Genomic DNA, 19,378 nt, shown 5'->3' on the forward strand with positions numbered 1-19,378 from the left:
ATGGATTAATTAGGTTGTAAACACTGTAAGTATATCTTAGGAACATGGACTGTCTTCACTTTGCTGTTCCTCCTGCTCTGCTCCATGGTTTCTGCATGACTGGGGGGCACAGCACAGGACAGGCAACGGTTGGCAGGACATTTACTACCAGACCCCAGCTCTGGGTATCCATAATTTAATCCCTACAGTGCCAGTAAGCCTGGCCAGCCCCTGCTTGTCAAGAATTACTGTTCTACACAGTTAACCAGGACAGCAGTTATTTCACCCATCAAGGGACTGCAAAAGCTTCCATAACTACATCATGAATTTCTGCAGGGGACAGGAGAGGAACTGCAGTGATTCATCTGCAGTTTGCAAAGAGGAAGATGCTGGGATGCCTTGTAAGCTGCAGAGGACTTGGTGCAGTCTGAAGTACTCACTTCCCAACCTGAACTCCCTCTGCAGATGGAGATTCACCTTTTATGGATATAGTAACTCACATGCTGCTGCTTGCTTTGTGGGGAAGAGGGCCATTTCTGCAATTGCATGTAGCTTTTTTTCCCTTGCATCACCTTGCATCCCCAGGATAATTCCGTGAATGATGAGGCTCATTTTTAAACCCAAAAGCCAACAAATCAAACAAGAAACATACAGCTCTTGTCCTCCTTCATAAAAGAGATGTAAAAATAGCCCCTCCTCCCAATAAAAAGACTAATAACTGTTTTTCCTCTCATAAAATATTTCTGTTGTAAAGCCCTCACTGAGAACCTGTCTAAATGCAATGAAAGTGGGTTCACAATTACGTGAATTCTATTAAGTAAATCTCCTGCTACACCTACTCCATTGCTCTCTTTTTCTTCCCAAGGTAATTAACATCTCTGCAGAGTTGGCTTCCCACCTCCTCCACCCAGTCTAAATCTCTAAAAATCTCCTATTTTTGCTTTGACATCTGACTAGATTTTTTTTCCTTTTAGGCACAGCACACACATCCACCCACCCACACGATTCCAAGCACCAGCAGCTGTTTCATGAAGAAAATCTACAGCTAGGATTTTCAAACCCTCTATGCTGGAACAAATTGTTAACCAGGAATTTCATACAACATTTTATAAAATATAGACATGAAAATGCTTGTGTATTATTTTCACATGAGAAATAATATTTCCAACTTAACAGAGACAGGCGGAAGATTGTTTATTTTTTCCTAGAGATTAAAATTGAGATGAGGGACCAAGGTTGTGTTATTTAGAATTAGATACAGTTTTTAAAAAATCCATAGTTATATCCTATTCGCACTTTAAAGGATTTATTAAAAGCATATAACCTTTATGCAGAGTATAACCATATCCCTACATGAGTCATTTAAGTACTGATTGTTTTCTGCATCCTTCTAGTTGTGTGACAACAGCTTCACTTAAGCCTGAAGGTCCCTTTGCAGAGGTCAGAAAAGGCGTGGCCACGTGGTGTCCTTAATGACTCCTCTCTCTAACAACCCACACTCCCCAGTGAACTGTCAGCCATGGGATAGCTTAAAGCTTCCCCTCTAAAACCTGGAAAAGCTGTCCCTTCCCATTTAGGAAATGACTTGGCATCTTCTAAAGCACCTAAAAGTGGTCACTGTTAGATGACAGTCAGGTACAATCAATCAGGAGCAAGATATTAACATAACTGAAGACACAGTATCTATGAGATACAACAAAATACTAATCCTTCTGCATCCTCAAAAATGCCTCATCCCTTGTTTTTCTGTTAGAAAATAAAGCTAGGTGGAGGCTGGATCATCTTGTTCACTCCTCAGGGAGAATCAGCTTGGGACTTCAGCTAGGATTTAATGGCTGACAGTCACTAATGTGATTCCTCATTTTCCATCTAACAACTACCGGATGTGACCTTGCAACACAGAGTCAAGAAAGAAGTGATATTTGGGTTCTTTTTGTAAAACTGCCAATCAGGTTTGCTGCTCAAATTTTAAAAATACACACTGCAGTGTCGTTTATTTATACACTCCATCTGGCGTGACTTGATTAGCATGTCTGATACATTAACTGTCTGAATAGGGATTTCCAAGTATTAGATACCTCTGGCACAGGAGCAGGGGGGCAGAAGGGAACAAAGAATTGATACAGTGGATTCTCTGGATAAGCAATCCTTAGAGTTTCATGAAGCACAGCTTATAGGAATTATTCTTTACTAATTTCAGCAGCTGAACTTAAAAAAAAAAAAAAATGCAGTGAAAATTCCAGGTCAGGAAACCAAGAACTAACCAGTGATGTGTTTATTGCAATTCGTGGCAGCCCTTAAGTCCCTGGGAGGAGGCTGTGGAAAGCTCGAGGGGATGGAGCATGTGCTCAGCTCAACTTTGGGCACAAGGTTCCTCAGTCCCCTTAGAAGTTCTTTTGGAAGAAAAAGGCAGCATAACACAAAACCCACCAGCAAGCAAGTACCACTCAGCTCACTGGAGTCTGGTGAGCAGGCACGTAAGTTTCTACCGTCTTTAAATTTGCCTGTTTCAGTCCCATTCAACAGGTTTTCCTTTGAGCAACTGATGAAACTAAAAAGATGAGGGAAAGTAGCTGGAGACTCTACCATTTTGTGCCCGTGTGAGTGATTTTACAAAAAACCTTGAATTTCTCCTCAGTTTTCACCTAATTACAGGTTATATTTTTAAAAAAAAAAATAATTAAAAAATGTTACAGATTCTTCAAAAGCTTTGCTAAGTTAAAGGATCATGACCTGAAACAGGCTTCCTTTGATTAACTCCATGTTTCTTTACAGTAACACCATTTTGTTTAATTAACCCCCCTGGCACCTTCAGATGCCACATTCATACTTGAGTGTGGTGATCAGAAAAACCTGTGTGTGAGGCAGTTACGTGCTGAAACACTGGTCTACAGAACTTTTCCAAGAAATTTTATGGAGAGGTTTTAAAAAGGAAAAATCTACCCAGATCAAAGTTTCCCTACTTGCTGGTGCAATGAGAAATCCTTTAGCATGGATTTTTCTGTTTTCCTGTTATTTTTTCCTTTTTAAAGAGCAACAAATCGCATTTCTGGAAAGGCTTCTGCAACATTGATCTCCTAGATCCAGCTGAGTGTGATCTTTCCACTGACAAACACACACACTGTACAGACAAGCAGAAAAATGAGCCAGATAGCATCAAACAGTGGCAGATGTGCTTCTCTGCCTCTGTCAAGGATACAGCTGTTGCCAGCACTTTGTTATCTTTTCTCCTAAGCTTCCTAACTGGCTTCTGAAGGATTTATTTCCAGAAATAATCCAGACAATGAACAGAGAATTTGCCACTTTTCAAAGTTAATAACTTGGAAGGAGATTAATATAGAAACATTTACGTGATATGACCTCTACAGTGCCAGTCTTTTTTAAAAAAAAAAAACAAAACACAACATATCTTCAGCAGATTATCAGATTTTCTGCTTTATGCAGTCTCAAGGGACCCACCAAATTTCCTGGTATTTACTTTGCTCCATTTTCCTGCTTTTTTTCTCTTTCACTTGCAGTCCCAGGTCTTGTTTGTGCAAACATTTTTAATTTTTCCTTCCATTCCCAGCTCATCTCCACTGGTGTTAGTAATTCTGAAATTATGACTGCAGTTAAGCCCTTTTTTTTTTATCCTCTGAACACTCAAGGACCTGTCTACACAAGTGCACCCAATGTTACTAGCTGTACCTATTTAAACCAGTCTTGGCAACTGTTGAAAATTCTCCTGCAGACACAACTCCAGGCAATGTACCATGGTCCCAGTTATTAAATCCTGAACATCCCCTCAGCCTGAGTTTCTGAATACTTGATAACACCTTAAGCAAATAAAGGATGATGCAAGTGGATAGTCTCATGCTGGGCTGACAGTTCTGCCTCTCCTCTATGCTGCATTTCATCATCACCAAATTCCAAAGAAAATGTTCTCAAGTTACTTTAATGTCTAGAGAGAAACAGAACCTCCGGTAACTTTAGTCAAGGTGTGTACACCTCAAACATAGATAACACAAATCTTTTAAGATCATCAAGTACAGTTATTTTCCTTAGTTTCATTACCTCTTATTTGAGAAGAATCTGAAGTTCTGGTCTATGAAGCAGAAGGATCCAGTGAGCACATCAGTGTGCTCACCCCACAGAGACACTCATCCTCATTTTAAATTACACATTTCATTTTCTATTTTCATCTGTCCTGCTTCAACTTCCATTAACCCCAACATTCACACCTCTCCTTGATACTCCACATGTTGAACAATTTATTTCTCAACATGACCCCTCTGTAGTGCAACAATTTGGTCCTGCAACCTCAGCCTGGACAGCACCAGCATCACCCACTGACGAACAGCTCTCCATAAACGCAGAGTCCACCTTGAATTCAAAGCCATGCTAAAAATCAGGGAGTTGCATTCACTACAACATCTTCAAATGAAATCAGGAAATAGCTATTCAAACCAACACAGTAAAAACATGAATTATTGATTGCAATATGTTTCACTATCTGAGAGAGACCAATTCCAGCGTAGGTCAGACCAGTATGCTATGTCTCAGGGCAGGGAAGATGTTCTCCTGCTCTTAACCATTCATCATACAAAATGAAGTAGAACTTTGCTGTGAAAGGAACAGCTGTCTCTCAGAGAGCAACCCAATCCAGCTTCATTATTTACAGCAACAACAAACCCAAAAGAGACTGCAAATAACAGCTCGAGACTCTTCAGGTATATTTTACAAAGGACTTTGTTTAGCACAATTGGTACTAGAACATGTCTCTGGCAGATGAGCATCTACACTACAGCTGCCTCACAAAGCAAAGTCATCTGATGCGACTGAATTAAATGGCAACACATTATTTTAAAGGCTCTAATATAGACTCACAGAAGTTAAGTATACAGGTATTATTCTAGTTGCTCTGTCTCAACACTGAAGTTCTCATCTCTTATGTATATATAAAAAATGTTTTTACTTAATAGTTACTGTGCTAACATAAAAGGAATGAGATGTTTATTGTAACATACACACAAACTAAGCACACTGGAGAAGAGAATTATGCATTAACATTATATTTTGTTCCTTATTTTTCTATTCAAAATATGTTATTCCTTTTATGTAGGGGGTTAATTAGTTCCATCTGTTGGAATTACTCTTTTATGGCTCCAGTATTATCTCCAGTGCTAGTAGCCATGCTGAAATTAGCTCCAATAGTTCATCAAATACTTAACATACTATGATAAAGATAAGATGAAGGTGATCAAATATGTCACAATTTCTGTATTATAGTAATCACTCAGATCTAACGCAGTGTCACCCTTAAGCTGGGATGTCTCTAGAGCTCTACAAACAGTAACACGTGTCACATGCTGCCTTTTTGATGAAAGGTCCTTTTCAGCTCTCAGTGTCAGAGGTAAAAGTACTATTGAGCTCGTGCTTCCCCCACACCCCTGTTTTATGGCTGGCACTCTTTCTAGAACAACCAGAAGAGAAGGGATTTCCCAGCTAGCCTGAAAGAAAAGGTGCAAAGAGCAAAAAAAGAATATGACAGAAAAAAGTTTTGAAAAAAAAGAACTATCCATCTCAGTTACCCAGCAGTGAAAAAAGGTTTGAGAAACTAGAATTAAAAACATTTTCTGCTAATTTAATCAGATTTTACCAGCAGGGGCTCTCTGGAAATCACAGGCCTGTCAGTGCTACAGTCAGAAAAGTATTCTGCAGGATGAGGAGCAGGACTGCTGGGCATTTCAGCAGGCACAGGGCAGCTGGCTCAGACCCCAGCAGCACCACGCTCCTCTGGGATGCACACAGCACACCCAACCAGCCATGGCAATAAATGAAACTAGGCCAGGCAGAACTGGGAATAAAAGAATCTCCATCCCTCTGACACAACACAGATATGTGCTTACTCACACCTTTTGAAATCATAAGCATGCAATTCAGGATTTCTCTGTGTACATTAAAAGAAATGGCATCACGCCACTTTGTAAGGTCAGTTTTCATGTACTGTTACATCCCATTATCCTTGGCTACCCACCTAATTCATGAAGCATGGGGTCAGGTGAAGGCACATGGATACTCTGGACGTCAAGAGGGAAGGCAATGTTGTATTGTGATGGCTTCTGCTACACATTATTCCAAGTCAGATCCATGAGGTCTTAGAGGCACAGTTAAATGCTGCCACACCAACGCAGGCCCCTGGCGAGATATGCATTGCCAGAAGCCTTTTTTAGTTCAGTGCCAAAAATTGTGCAGTATCTAAATTACTTAGTAGGTTTTTCCTAAGAAAGGGTTGCCACTGGTTTAATGGCTTAATTTACGTCAATGAAAGAAAAGAAAAAAAAGAACACATAGAACTAGCCAGATGAAGGAATTTCATCCGTGCTGCCATACCCTGCAATTTCTTCTCCTGTGAAAGGGAAGCTTCTTAAATCTAAGAGTTGCCTTTTGATAAAATCCTTCAGGATATTTTTACCAACCCTGTCTTAAAATAATTCCATTTCCATGGGCAAAGAAAATGATTTGTTTTGCGTCTCTGGGCACAGCACTGCAAGATCTCTGAATTTCCTCCCTGTGTGCTGAGGACGCCTGCCTCAAATAGCGCGAACAAAAAAAGCATGGTCAGAAAGAGGTGGGCAGCTATTAAATTAGGTAGCAATTAGGACTGTTACAGGAACTGAGAAAGCCAGAAATAAATCAAATAGTAGCAGATTTACATATCACCCCTTCTTACCTCCCTAAATATCTGCTCCCACACACTGCAGGGGCTCTGTCCCTGCCAGCTTCTTTCTGCTCTGCAAATCACACTGTCCATTCTTGCTGTGACACTCACTGACAGGTCACATCATAAGGCCATACATGTCCCTTAATCAAACAGCTTCATCATACTATGTAATTAACTGTATTCACTTTGGGGAACATCATGTGAGTACTGACTGGCAAAATTTGGCCCATATTCTTCCTAGTTGCAATTTACTTCAGAAACAGACCTACTGATTTTGCTTTCCCAGCACAGCTTTTTTTCTGGTTGACCCTTCAGTAATTTCACATGTTTACACTCAGCTGTTGATCTTCAATATTCAAAGTAACTGGCAGGTAATAAACTCTTTTAAATGATCTAGCAACTGGGAATGAGTGTCAGCCAACTATTTTTTTTTCTCCCTGAAACACAAAGTCTTTGTTTCTGTACCATGTATTACCAAAATTACTCTTATTTATCTTTTTAATCCAAACCTTAATTTTTTCTAGCCATCTGTTTAAGCATCTCACAGAGACAACTGAAGACTGGCATCTGAGAGGACTTTTGCTGTGTCACTTTGCTGCTGCTGTCTCAGAACATCTCCCTATACACTTTGTTGCTGACTATTAATTTTTAAGACAGTTTTATATTTCTCAAAAGACAAAAAACACTGCTGTTGCAATCACAGGTTCTATAGAAATGTAACATCTGAACATTTGAAAATGAGGACAAGAAGCTTGTTTGAGGGGTTTTATTTCCTTCTCAAATTCTATGCAGAAACAAGTTTCTGATCTTTCCCCCCTTGTCTATACTGTTTGGAGAGCAGGTATTTACAATTTATTAAAAAAATACACAGACCCACCAAATAGGGCATGACCATCCCTTATTCCACAGGATAACAGAGGATATCACTCTGAGTAAATTTTATGCTTTCGAACTTTCTTTTCACCTCTAAAAGGCAAAACAATGTAGGTCACGTCTAATGAGGATCCCTGTGTGTGGCTTTTCCCACACACTACACAGAAACTGGGCATATATCAGTTCATGCTCTCCCTGCAATATAACTATATTTTTTCATTTTACAACAGGGTTGACTTTTGCCCAAAATACTGGGCACTTTCATATGGTGAAGTCTCTTGGCTGCCTCATTAACTCCAAATCAGCGTGTGCCCTGGCATTTTACTGTATCATTTCCTCCAGCACTCATCATGCTGCAGTTTAAACAGCCTCTGGCTAGAAACTTCTTAAAACATCACGACAAAATTACTTTTTCAACAACATACAGTAAATTATAATGTAATTAAGAGATATACTAATCTATTCCCTTGTTTGGTAATAGTATCTTGGTTAAGATCATCCAGTCCACACTTGTGTGGTATCTCTGAAATCTTCTGCTATAACTTGTAAGCTACTGTACACAGCATCTGTTTTTCTGTGAAAGACCCAGAAATTGTAACACCCATTCTTTTCTAGCTTTGCAAACACAAGAAATTAAAGCAGCACAATCTGTTTCAAATCTAGGGTCTCCAGCCACTCCTAAATCTTCCTGTTCCCCTTTGCCCTGCAGCACCTTCTGTGCCCTGGGAATTTGGGAACAAGGGACAGGAAGGGGAAGGGGACAGGCTGTGCCTGCTGGGAGAAGAGAGGATGGGGCTGAAGGTCAGGGGACTGCGGAGGGTCCAGACCTTCAGTGATAGCAGCAAGCTGCCTGTGGAAGCCACTCCTGCAGAGTTACAGCCCATGGGGTGCTGGTGTGTGAGTAGGAAATGGATGCTCCTCAGGTGTTCTGCACAGCAGCAGGGCTGATGGGTTTCAGCAGCCCTACACTGCTCCACACACTTGCAGTTCAACACACCACCCAGAGTGATACAGAGAATGCCAGAAGTACAGTAAAGCTTGTGCAACTGGGTAACAAACAATGTTTAAGTGAAATGCTCTACATTTGAAAAAATATTTTTAATGCTACTACGTTACATCAACATAAGGTAAAAAACTCCCAGAATTAATCCCACATGCAAGTTGGATTAAAGAGGTATTTCTCCGCAAGCCAATGTGCATCATAAATGTTTGTCTAAAATAAAGGGTTAGAACAGCCCCTTTGCATTTCAGACAAGGATAGAGTCTTGTAAGAGATACATATCCTTCATCACCACCTTCCCTGTAGGGTCAAGTCCCTTACTTTGAGATTCAGCTTTTTTGTCTTTATAACAGAGATAACTTTTGTCAGCAGTGATACCTTGATGCTAATCCATCTGGTATTTGCCAACACATGGAGGACTTTATTCTAATAAGTGAGATGTACAGAAAGGAGGTCAACAGCAGCCCATGCTGTTTATATTCTTCCTCATAGTCCTATCCAGTTTCATTTTTGGATAGAAAAGTAGGTCAAAACACTAAACAATAGTTGTTCGAGGAGGGAAAGCATCTTTTAACTTATTTAGGTATAAACACTCTTATTTTTCCAAACCATCACTCTTAAAACAGACAGGCAGGGTAACTGGGAACTCTACAGAGGTGAGTGTGAACACAGTATCTCTTCTCAACCTGTTCCTTAATCAGCAAAGGTTCAATAAAAAATTAATGTGGCCAGCAATTGATTCTTGCACAGGAAGCCCTGGGGGAGAAATTTAATCATGGAAAGCTCACCTTCTTCTGGGACATGTTAAACAGAGGGTGGTTCTTTCTGAACATCTTTTGGGCAGATTACAAAGCAAAGCCTGGATGCCTATCTCATTCTCAGCACACACTTTGCTGTTCTGGGCAGGACCTCTGCCTGCAGGCGTACACTGTCCCTGCCACATACAGTAATTACTTTCTTTTCATTAATTGGTCTTAACGCATGCATGCACATCCACAAATCAAGCGACCCACTGCTGTGAGTACAGCAGTTTTGGCTTGGAAATCTCACTTGCCAGGGTTTGCCAACAGCCCACTACCACCAGCACCAGATTTGTCCAAGCAGGATTATTAGGGTGTAGGTAAATTTTGGGGAGCTCAGCCCTCCCCAGCAAGTTGCAGGTGTTTGCTGGCTGCAAACCGAGGCAGCCAGGGCAGTTCGCTGGCATGTCTGGAAATGAACACGCCAGCACAAACAGCGCAGTGATGGTGATATATTAATGCTGTACCCATGTCAATGAAACATTACCATCAATTTAAGCAAGCAGTATGTCTGATTTATAAGCCAATATACAACCAGATATAGCACAGGAGGTGTTTGGAAAAACAAGCATGTGAAATAGGCATGACAAATAGAAAAGCTTTATTAAGGGATGATTTCTGCGATCTCTCTCTCTCAGGACAGCAATTTTTCAGCTTCCTCATCCACACAGGAACACAGACAAACAAGCTGTAAACTTGTCTCATTACCCTGTGGTTTGTACTTTGGCAAAAATGACAGGCAATTTTTGTACATGAGTGAAATGTTTTAACTTACCCCTCTGACTGAGGTTTGCTAGGGGAAACCAGTCATCTCACAAGTTACTTTGGAGGGACTAACCAGAGGGATAAATCTAGTATATAATTAAAACAGTTGTCTGAACCACCTATTCAGTCCAACTGATTTGGATTCTTACAGGACATACTTCATTATTTGGTAATGCAAAACAAAATAAAAAAGAGTGAGGGGGGGAAAGCTTTCATGCCTAATTTGTCACCTAAGGCTGATGAACTCCAGAGTGAAAGCTGAAGAAAATTAAGCGCTAAACTGCAAACAGTTCAACCAGGCAAAAGAGAAGATAGAGTTGGCATTTACACTAAAAGCTCTAGTCTGCACATACCTGTCTTCTCATTCCCTTCAGCAAGAACATTTTTTTCACCAAAAAGGCCTCACCCTTATCTACCTAGAATGGGTGGGGGTTGCAGATCCTGCACTACAGACTCAATTTGGACATTTAAAATTCTTGGCTCACTAAGCTTGGGAAGTCTAACCGGTCAGAGATAAAACCAATTAAGTTTGGCAGAATAATTCTCTGGTTGCCCTGTGTTTTTCCAATTATCACTACAAATGTCCGTAATGGATTATATTTAAAAAGTGAGCATGAACTTAAGTGCTTAACGTAGCCCATCTACGTCTACCTTCAGCCAGGGCTGACAGCCACGATCCTCTCCACCCAGTAAACACGCCGAGGTACCACCAGCCTCCTACCTTGGCTCCATCCACACTGATAATCCGATAGCTGTTTCTCGTGCTGTCATAGAAGTAGGAAACAGTTACAGCCTGCTTGCTTGCGGGAACCCAGTTCTTCTTCGTGCTGGGGTCAATTTGGAAGACATGGGCTCTGGTGGTGAAGATGGGCTGTTCTCTGGAATAGGGAGGGACAGGAGAAATGGATGCATGAGTCTGCGGAAGATGAAATGTCCCAGAAGCCCAGCCTTGACCAGGCTTCTTGAAAGCACAAGACAGAGAGTGCCTGGCAATCCCCCAAGTGAAAAGGCAGAGCAGCAATGCTGCTGAGCCACCATCCAGCCTTAAGTACCTCTCCTTAGCACCACTGAGTGACATTCAGTGCCCTAAAGTTACTGCTGTAGTGCAGGAAGGAATTGGCTTTTTCTCCCCATGTTACACCAACTCAGTACCCACCTTTTCCTCAAATTATTAATTTCCAAGAAAAGACACTCACATGTATTCTTCCTTTCTTGCCAAAAGCAACACCAAGTCCCCCACTGCCACACATTCCAGTGAACCACCCAGCTACAGCCAGGGTTCCTCTGTGGATGCACCAAGGACTCCAACAACCTACCAGCATGATATAATTACTGAACTGTTAACCTCTATCCTTAGAATCCCACTGTTCTGTGGATGTGCATGAAAACTTAATCAGATGCAAAACTAGTCAATCATTCTGGGGAGCGAGGGGAAAAAGAAACACAATCAAAACCCTGTGTCAATATGTACTGTCTTTCACTTCAGCTCTCAGGGCATGAGATACTGCCCCTGGCACCCTGTTCCTGATCATCAGCCCTCCTTGGATGCTTTTTCTCATCAAGAAAATTGTGCACACAGTGGAGGGGTTTTGTTTTACCATTGACAATGCAAATCACATGTAAAAGCAGAGAAGACACAGGACCAAAAGAACAAAATGTGATACATACAAAGTCTTCTAGGTTGAAGACCAGAACTAGGACTTACCTAAAGACCATAAAACTAGATTAACTTCCAACTATACCTTTAATCCAAGTTCAGAAGTATAAGTAACATGCAAATGAAGCTCTACTGTACTTTTGTATAAATTTTGATGCTTTTAGTTCTTAAAACCTGCAGCATATAATGGTCTATATTAACTGCACCACTCAATATACTCTTATCACACACAAAATATAATACTATATCATGAATAGTTCCACTTGACAGAATTATGACAGGATACAAAAACAATTGTAGTACAATACAGTTACCACCCAAAAATCACATGCAAACTGAAAAGGCTGCCAGGCTGAAATTTACACAATGCAAATGAAAAGGGTAGGTGAAAGACCAGGGATGTCTCTCACTCTCATATGCTATTCTTTCATATCCATATAAATATTTTCTGTTACTTACAGGCCCATAGTTTTGGAACTATGTTTTAAATATGATTTCTATAATCTTCATCTCCCTGTATATTTACCTCAATATGAATATTAGAACAGAATAACTTCAGGAACCATATCTAGGCACATACCAAACATCACATATGACCTAGACCATTGCAGTTAAAATCAAGGGGAACAAAGTTACAAATATCAATCAGACTAAGCAATTTAAGTGTAGAATTAGCTCAGGAAAGATGCAGTGAGCTTGAAAAGCCCAGCAAGGCCTCAAGAGAGAGAAAAGGAAATAATGGTTTTCACCTTTCAAGACACATGCAAAGTTTCACATTCTCCAGGGGCTGCCATGCAGGTTTTTGCATGGACAGCTGTGCTGATCCCCGTAAAATTTTAATTACAACAGGACTGTCATGTTACAGCTGTGAAAGAGTAGCATTTGGTTCAGCTCTTCCTTATCAGCAACTCACTGAACCCGACTCTAACATCACATGCTAAAATCGATGCAGCCCTCAGCTGGGAGAAGGGGCAGGTCTCTGTAATATTTAAAAAACATTTTCATCATCCATTACACAAGGTTAGCAGTACAACCACAAAGGTCATGAGTTGGTTTGCAATAAGGAAAGCAGGGTAGGGAAGTTTCCCCCAAGCTTACACTTTTACTCTAAAAAATACAGGCTTTTCCTGAGTGAAGAATAATTTTGAATTTATTTCACCTTTTACTTAGTTCTGTATTTTTAGTGGATTCTACTAATAATTGTTTTTACTAATGGCGATATGACCTGTATCTTGCAGTCTAAACTTTCAGAAGTTTCCTCCATACAAACCTATTCCACAAACAACTTTAAGTCTGTTAACTCATCTTAGCAATGCCAGAAAACACTGCTAAAACTATGCCTGGCCTCTCTGCAGCAGAAGCAGTAAGAATAAAGTAAACCTGGAGATTAAAAAAAGTAGAATAGAGGGAAAAAACTATCTCCACTTTTTCAGGAGTCTTGTAGCAACTACTGTTGTCAACAGGAGTTGTACACATGCATCCAAGCGGATAACTTAGTGGAAGCTCAGGGCTTGAGGAAGCCATCTATCCATTCACGTGGGGCTTTCATTAAAAAGGCAAACCAGACTATGTTTCTAATCCTTATTACTATTAAACACAACAGAAGTGCATTTTGTTTTCCTAGGTGCAAACAGCAGCCCAATCCCTCACAGTGATACTGCATAGTTGATTTTTTTATTTTTAATAAAATGCTATGTATAAACTTGAGCATTAACTCATTCAAGATAAGTGAGCTGTTGATCTTTGGTTGGGACTCAAATTTGGAAAAGCCAGCTGGCTGCTCTCTGCCCTGCTTCCCTTCCCACCACTGCAGATCTGCAAAGCCAACTGCATTGACAAACTCCAGCGGCGCAGCTTTCTCATGGGGATATACCTTCCTTCACTGCTTCCCAAACTTCTTTGACCAGTGAGGCACATACAGGCAACTATTAAACTGTAGCACTAAATTTGTTAATTAAATGCTGAATTAGACACTTTTACAACTCTTGCCACAGCCTTACAGAGGTCCAAATTGAGAAGGATTATTCTGTGTTACTCACTTGCAATATCTGACATTAGAGAAAGCACTTTACCAACAGAGGAATTACTTTATTTTCTTTTCATTTTAACAGAGATTTATCAAGTCTTAGGCTTAAAACAAGAGCAATACTAACTTGAAATTCCCATGGTACACCCTGCCTTGTTTGATGGCTGAGCCCCCGTAGGCTGGTCCTTATTTTACATTGTCACTTTGCCCGGGGGGGGGGGGCAGGGAGAAGCCAGCCAAGCCAGGCTGCAGGCTCATAAATCAGAAGGCAAAGAGAATTTATTAATGTTTGAAATCTCATGAATTTTAACCAAAGTGGTTAATAATTGATTAAACTCTTTTTAAAGAAATATGTTTAAAAATCAATTTGACAGTAATATCCACTGTTTAAAGTTGATTGAAATGTATCAAATAGAGTCTTAATTTATAGCTAAGAGGGTTTTTCTAATAATGTAGATTAAGAAAGAAAATGCAATTTGATAAGCTTTTTATTATTAAACATGGCTAGCATGTTTTATAAATATTATTGCAATAATTTTCAAGTCATGGTTTAACATATTTTAGATGACTTTTAATTTCCACCCTTGTGTCATGTGGGACAAGTCTAAAGTAAAAAGCACTCACCATTAAAGTAGAAATATGTCACTAACCTTTTCTGAAGAAAAAAAGCAGGAATAAATACTCTGGAGCTAACTACATGCACAGCTTTGTGAGATACAGTATCATTTTCTGGTTAATATATAACCATGCCAAATTTTACAAGTGTGTGCATAGCTGCAAGATGTGTTTTATATTAGCCTTCCTAATCAACAGGAATGAGCTCTCATTCAGGAAAAGTTCAAATTACTTAACTGAAAGTACCTTGTTTATCATTTGAATCCTGAGCATAACCAGTGATTTAAATCACTTCAGCTGTAAAGACTCTGCTGACTGGTAGCCAGTGCTGTAAGGGCTGTGGGACATTGGGATGGAGCTGTGGCATGGTGAGCCCTGGCTGGGTGGTCAGCTGGCACCTTGGAGAGCCCAGACCAAGGACTCCAGCCACACATGGGGCCACCCGGAGAGCCCAAGGTCTTTTAAATGTGCCAAGTATCCATTGGTGGGCACAGCACTGACCGAGCAAAAAACAGAGCAAAGCAGCTCCTTTACTTGTAGGATCTGGAACATCAAATGTATTTGTGACAGGAGCTCTGGTACTCCACCAGAGGCAGAACCACTATTTGCACATTTTGCTAAAACTTTTAACAGATCACCTTAGAAAACTTCAATAGATCTGTTGTCTTGAAGAGGATTTCTAGTTTACAGAACAGAATTAGTTGTGCTCTTGTGCTCTCCCCACAAGAGTACTAGACAGCTTTGCACTAACCGTCTGATTTACCAATTGGAGTAAGTATTTTTTTAAGAAGAATACATCCTCATGCAGCTGCCATTTGGCAGAGGATGCACATGCCTGCAGACAGTGTGTCAGCCTAGAGTTTTTGGAACATGATGTTTCCTGCTACGGGCCAGTGTCATGCACACACTGAGGTTTATGCTACCTGACAGCGCCAGCAGATCCGCAATGGTTTGCTATAACAAGTATTAGATAATGAGGATCTTTCAAGAAAGAAGAATAGGTACAAATGCAAAATCCTACATTGTGATGTACCCCACATCTCTGACCATGATATAAAAAATTTTATTTGCTAAATGCAAAATTATAAACTTGGTGTCAACAGTTACTTGGTTTGAGCATCGCTACTACTGTCTGACAGTGCAATAAAAAAACTAATCCTCTGTGTATCTTCACACATCACGTAATTTGGAGTGCCATTCATATTTATTGAAGATAATTAAAAAATAAGCAATGTTGCTAAAAACAGGAGTGCTGTTCCTATTTTTACACACAACCCTCCCACCTGGCAGCTGCCCTCTCCTCCTGTGGGAGAGTGGGATGACAGCAATGACAGCTCCCAAAGCCACTGAGCATCACCTGTGTCTCTGACATCTCAAAAACGCATGCACTGCTCCAAAGGCTAAGCGAACATTAGCAAGGAAAACCTGTACCTTTGGTCTCAAAGGAAACTGAATTATTACATTCTGCACTTCTGAAAGTGGCAAGCTTACCAGTCCCTCCTCCACAACCCCAGAAGTCACCAAATGTCCCCCCTCACCAGCAGCAGAGCTTGCACTGGGGGTCCCCAAGCCTCGGGGTGTGCAGCTGCCCTGCCAAGCTGCTGCTGCTGCCTTGCCTTTCTAGATGTTCCTGATGCATGATGGCCTCTGGGCTCATGGATGGAGATTTTTCTCTTATTTGAAATACTCATTTTGATCAAAGTGTAGGCAAGTAATGATGCTTAAAAATTACCTGTGAAACTATTATTTCATCTCCCCGTAACACTACTCACTTGTTCAATACACCCACACTTCAAACTTTAAAACAACCAAGCCCTCTCCCCAAAACACCAAAATCCAAGTAATGTAAATGCAGGCTTCTGATGAAGGACATAACTGCTGTGGGAGAAGTTACAGTTCAAGGTGTGTCACAGTTTGACTCAGGTCCGACAACAATGCTCTCGATCCCCCCTCCCCCCAACCCAGGTAGGGAAGGAGAGAGAGAAAAAGAGAGAGACTTGGCTGGATTGAAAACTAAACTACACAGCTTTAATTAAAACACTAATGAATCATACAAGAAAATATATACAATTATGTACAGATATGTTCAGGAATGGGCAAAAGCCTCTCGCCTCCCCCCACCCCAGCAACTCCCACAGCACTTCCCTGAACTGGGAAGAGTCCCGAGGAATCCCGGAGCTGCTGCTGGAGAAAGCAGAGAGTTATGGGGGTCACGAGAGATCAAGCCTGAGGATCGACGATGATGGATGAACAGAGTCCTCCCCGGACACCGGCCATGGACCGAAGAGAAGGGGAGAAGAAGAAGGAAGGAAGTTGTCCTCTGTGATCTCTGACCTTCCTCTGAGCTTACGTAGATATATGGAATGGAATATCTTTGGCCAATTTTGCTGTCCATCTAACTCAGCCTCCTACGGGGGGGGTCACAGATCTCCCCATAGTGTCTGAGCTGGCAGAGTGCAGGTGCAGCCTTGAAGCCTCAGTAGTTAGAAAAACATTCCACTGTCTTATCAGCCTAGCAGAACACACTGTTGCTAGTTACAAGAGAGCTTACTGAAGAAAAAAAAAAAAAATCAGTAAAAAGAAAAATTGGCTTCATCCTGGCTCAAACCAGGACAAGGGGTTGCACATGGTAATTAGCACACTGCGTGCAGTTTATACACAAAATTAACCTTTCCTCTAAGCAAAAGGGAGCCCACTATCCTCCAGCCCGTTAATTCTACATATTGAAGGCTTGTTCCATCTTGGATCGAGTCTTTTCAGGTAGTGTAAAACCATATGAATTAGCTTCTTAATGATGACCGAGGATGAAGTTGGAGGACCCAACTTTGCCTCGCTCCAGTCAGGACAGGTGCATCCCCCTTACACTCACCACAAACAAAGCTAACTCAGCCGTCTCAGCCCAGTTCCCTGAGATACTGTAACCTCAGTGTCCACCTCTGCCTCTTCCATGGCTGGGAACAGGGACCAGGACAGCAGGCTGGGCCCCATCAGCATGGACAATATACAGAGCTGGGAGATGTGCAGGTTGCCTGCTCCCTTCCCAAATTGGCATATACTAATTAATCCAGGTCAGTCAGATCTCATCAGCTGCGACAGGCAAATTTGGGTGCTGGCTGCCAGCACATACAACCAGCAGAAAGGAAGAGCCTGTTGAACTTCAAGGGTGCAAAACTCAGTGTGAAGCCAGCAAGTAGGTAATGGCTCCATTTTACACCTGAGGAAGCAGCCATCGAGAGTGAGATGGCATCCCAGGATAACAGCCAGTAGCAAGCCTGGAAATAAAATTAAATTGCCTCATTTCCTCTTTGTAGCTCTGCTATCACTACCATTGCAGGGCAGTTTTATATCAGATCTTCCACCCAGGGAAGTTTTTTACTATGTGAATTTAAAAGGCTAAATCAGCAGCTAAATATTCATCACTCAACAAAAGAGACTATTGCAAAAATTATCAGACTTTACAGACCAGAGAGAAGCTATCAGTGGTTTTAACAACTGCTCCTACACAGTGTAGAGACAGGTGGGACAGGATTCCAGCACTGCAAACCAGCCTGCAGCCCAGTACCAGTAGCTGGATGTGGGTCTGCCCACCACGCCTCAGCCAGCCACTCTCCACAAACCAGGGCAGATCCTGTTTGTACTACAATGCAAATAGTCCACCTCACCCAGGTATTTCCATAGCAAAAATTACTTGGAAGGCTGGAGAAGCAACCCTGAGCAATACAGTGCAGAAAGGGTGAGCACAGAGCGGAAAGGGAGGTATTAGGACATGAGGGATGGGAGCAGTGGCCCAAAGCAATAGGCTGGATTAGGAGGGAACAACTGCACTTTTTGCTCATCTCTTTCTCTCTGTGAAGAACAGCAGGCACTACTTCACCTGCCTTTGCCTGTTCTCTGCTAGTCAAACCCTGCGCTCCTGGGTGGTGTTTTGCTGCAGGATAGAACTACAGGTACTTAGGAGGATATAAGGAACAACTTCTGAAAAACCCAAGCTAGTAACACAGAAATTATACCATCCCTAAAAAAAGGAGAAAATATGAAAGAGAAAGTTATTTTTTAAATATAATTTACTCAAAGTCATTCTTTTCAGTCTTTCAGTTGCTTATGTTCTCATTTTGTAGACCAATCTCCTCATGATGAGGTTGAAAAGAAGTGCTCAATGTGGCAGCAGCATTAATTGAGGGCAAGGTTGTGCAACTCATTCAAATAACCAGCCATGATTCTCTGGTGCCCACTTTATATTAGATTTGATATCAACACCTGCAGCAATGTAGGAAATTCATGTAAAAAAAATTAATAATTTAGCCCTCTTCTTTTACAGGAATTATTATTGCAACAGACGGAATGTAATTAGCAAAAGTACTTCTTGTGTTTGTAGGAAACATAATAGATCCAGTTACTTAGATGAAAATAAAAACCCTAAGAAATAAAACTAGCTAGCTAATTTTCTGTTAAAAGCATAGATGTTAATTAAGCTGATTTTTGATTTGTGGCTGAGTTAAGTCCAAAAGAATAAATCTTCAAGACAAAAGCTCTCAGTATGAAAATCATTGCAACATCTGTGAGATCTCACAATGCCATTATGCCTTTGTGAAGTCAATATACAAATTAAAAGGCTTAACTTGGGCAGTGAATAAGCTCTGGGCTATCTCCAAAGGCTATTAAACTTTCAAGGCACTGTGAATAAACACCCATCCACAAGTGGCAGGAACTGAGTGGACTCTGAACTAATTCTCCATAGGTAAGGTTAGTTATTGGGGAAAAACAAACAAGTTGAGGCACGTGTGTGTGAAACTGGCTGTGATACTCTGATTATTTCAGAGATTTTTCCTGAGAAGACATTGAAAGAGAATCTATAAATTTGCACCCCAGTTAATGTTTACATAGCCTCCCATTTGTGTAGGGATAAATTCAAACCCTATTAAACTGAAAAAAACCCCACTTGTACTCTTGTTAGTCCCCA

The 19,378-nt window shown here is 41.0% G+C and overlaps 1 protein-coding gene across 1 annotated transcript in view; it reads right to left on the reverse strand.

The window, feature by feature from the left end:
* Positions 1-19,378, reverse strand: part of HOMER2 (homer homolog 2 (Drosophila)) — a 50,693-nt gene that overhangs the window by 21,988 nt on the left and 9,327 nt on the right. The window contains exon 2 of the mRNA XM_009994562.1: positions 10,842-10,998. Within this exon, the coding sequence (XP_009992864.1) occupies positions 10,842-10,998 (157 nt within the window). The remainder of the gene's footprint in view (positions 1-10,841; positions 10,999-19,378) is intronic.

Source organism: Chaetura pelagica, unplaced genomic scaffold, assembly GCF_000747805.2.
Source record: "Chaetura pelagica isolate M959 unplaced genomic scaffold, ChaPel_1.0 scaffold222, whole genome shotgun sequence".
NCBI classification, from domain to species: domain Eukaryota; kingdom Metazoa; phylum Chordata; class Aves; order Apodiformes; family Apodidae; genus Chaetura; species Chaetura pelagica.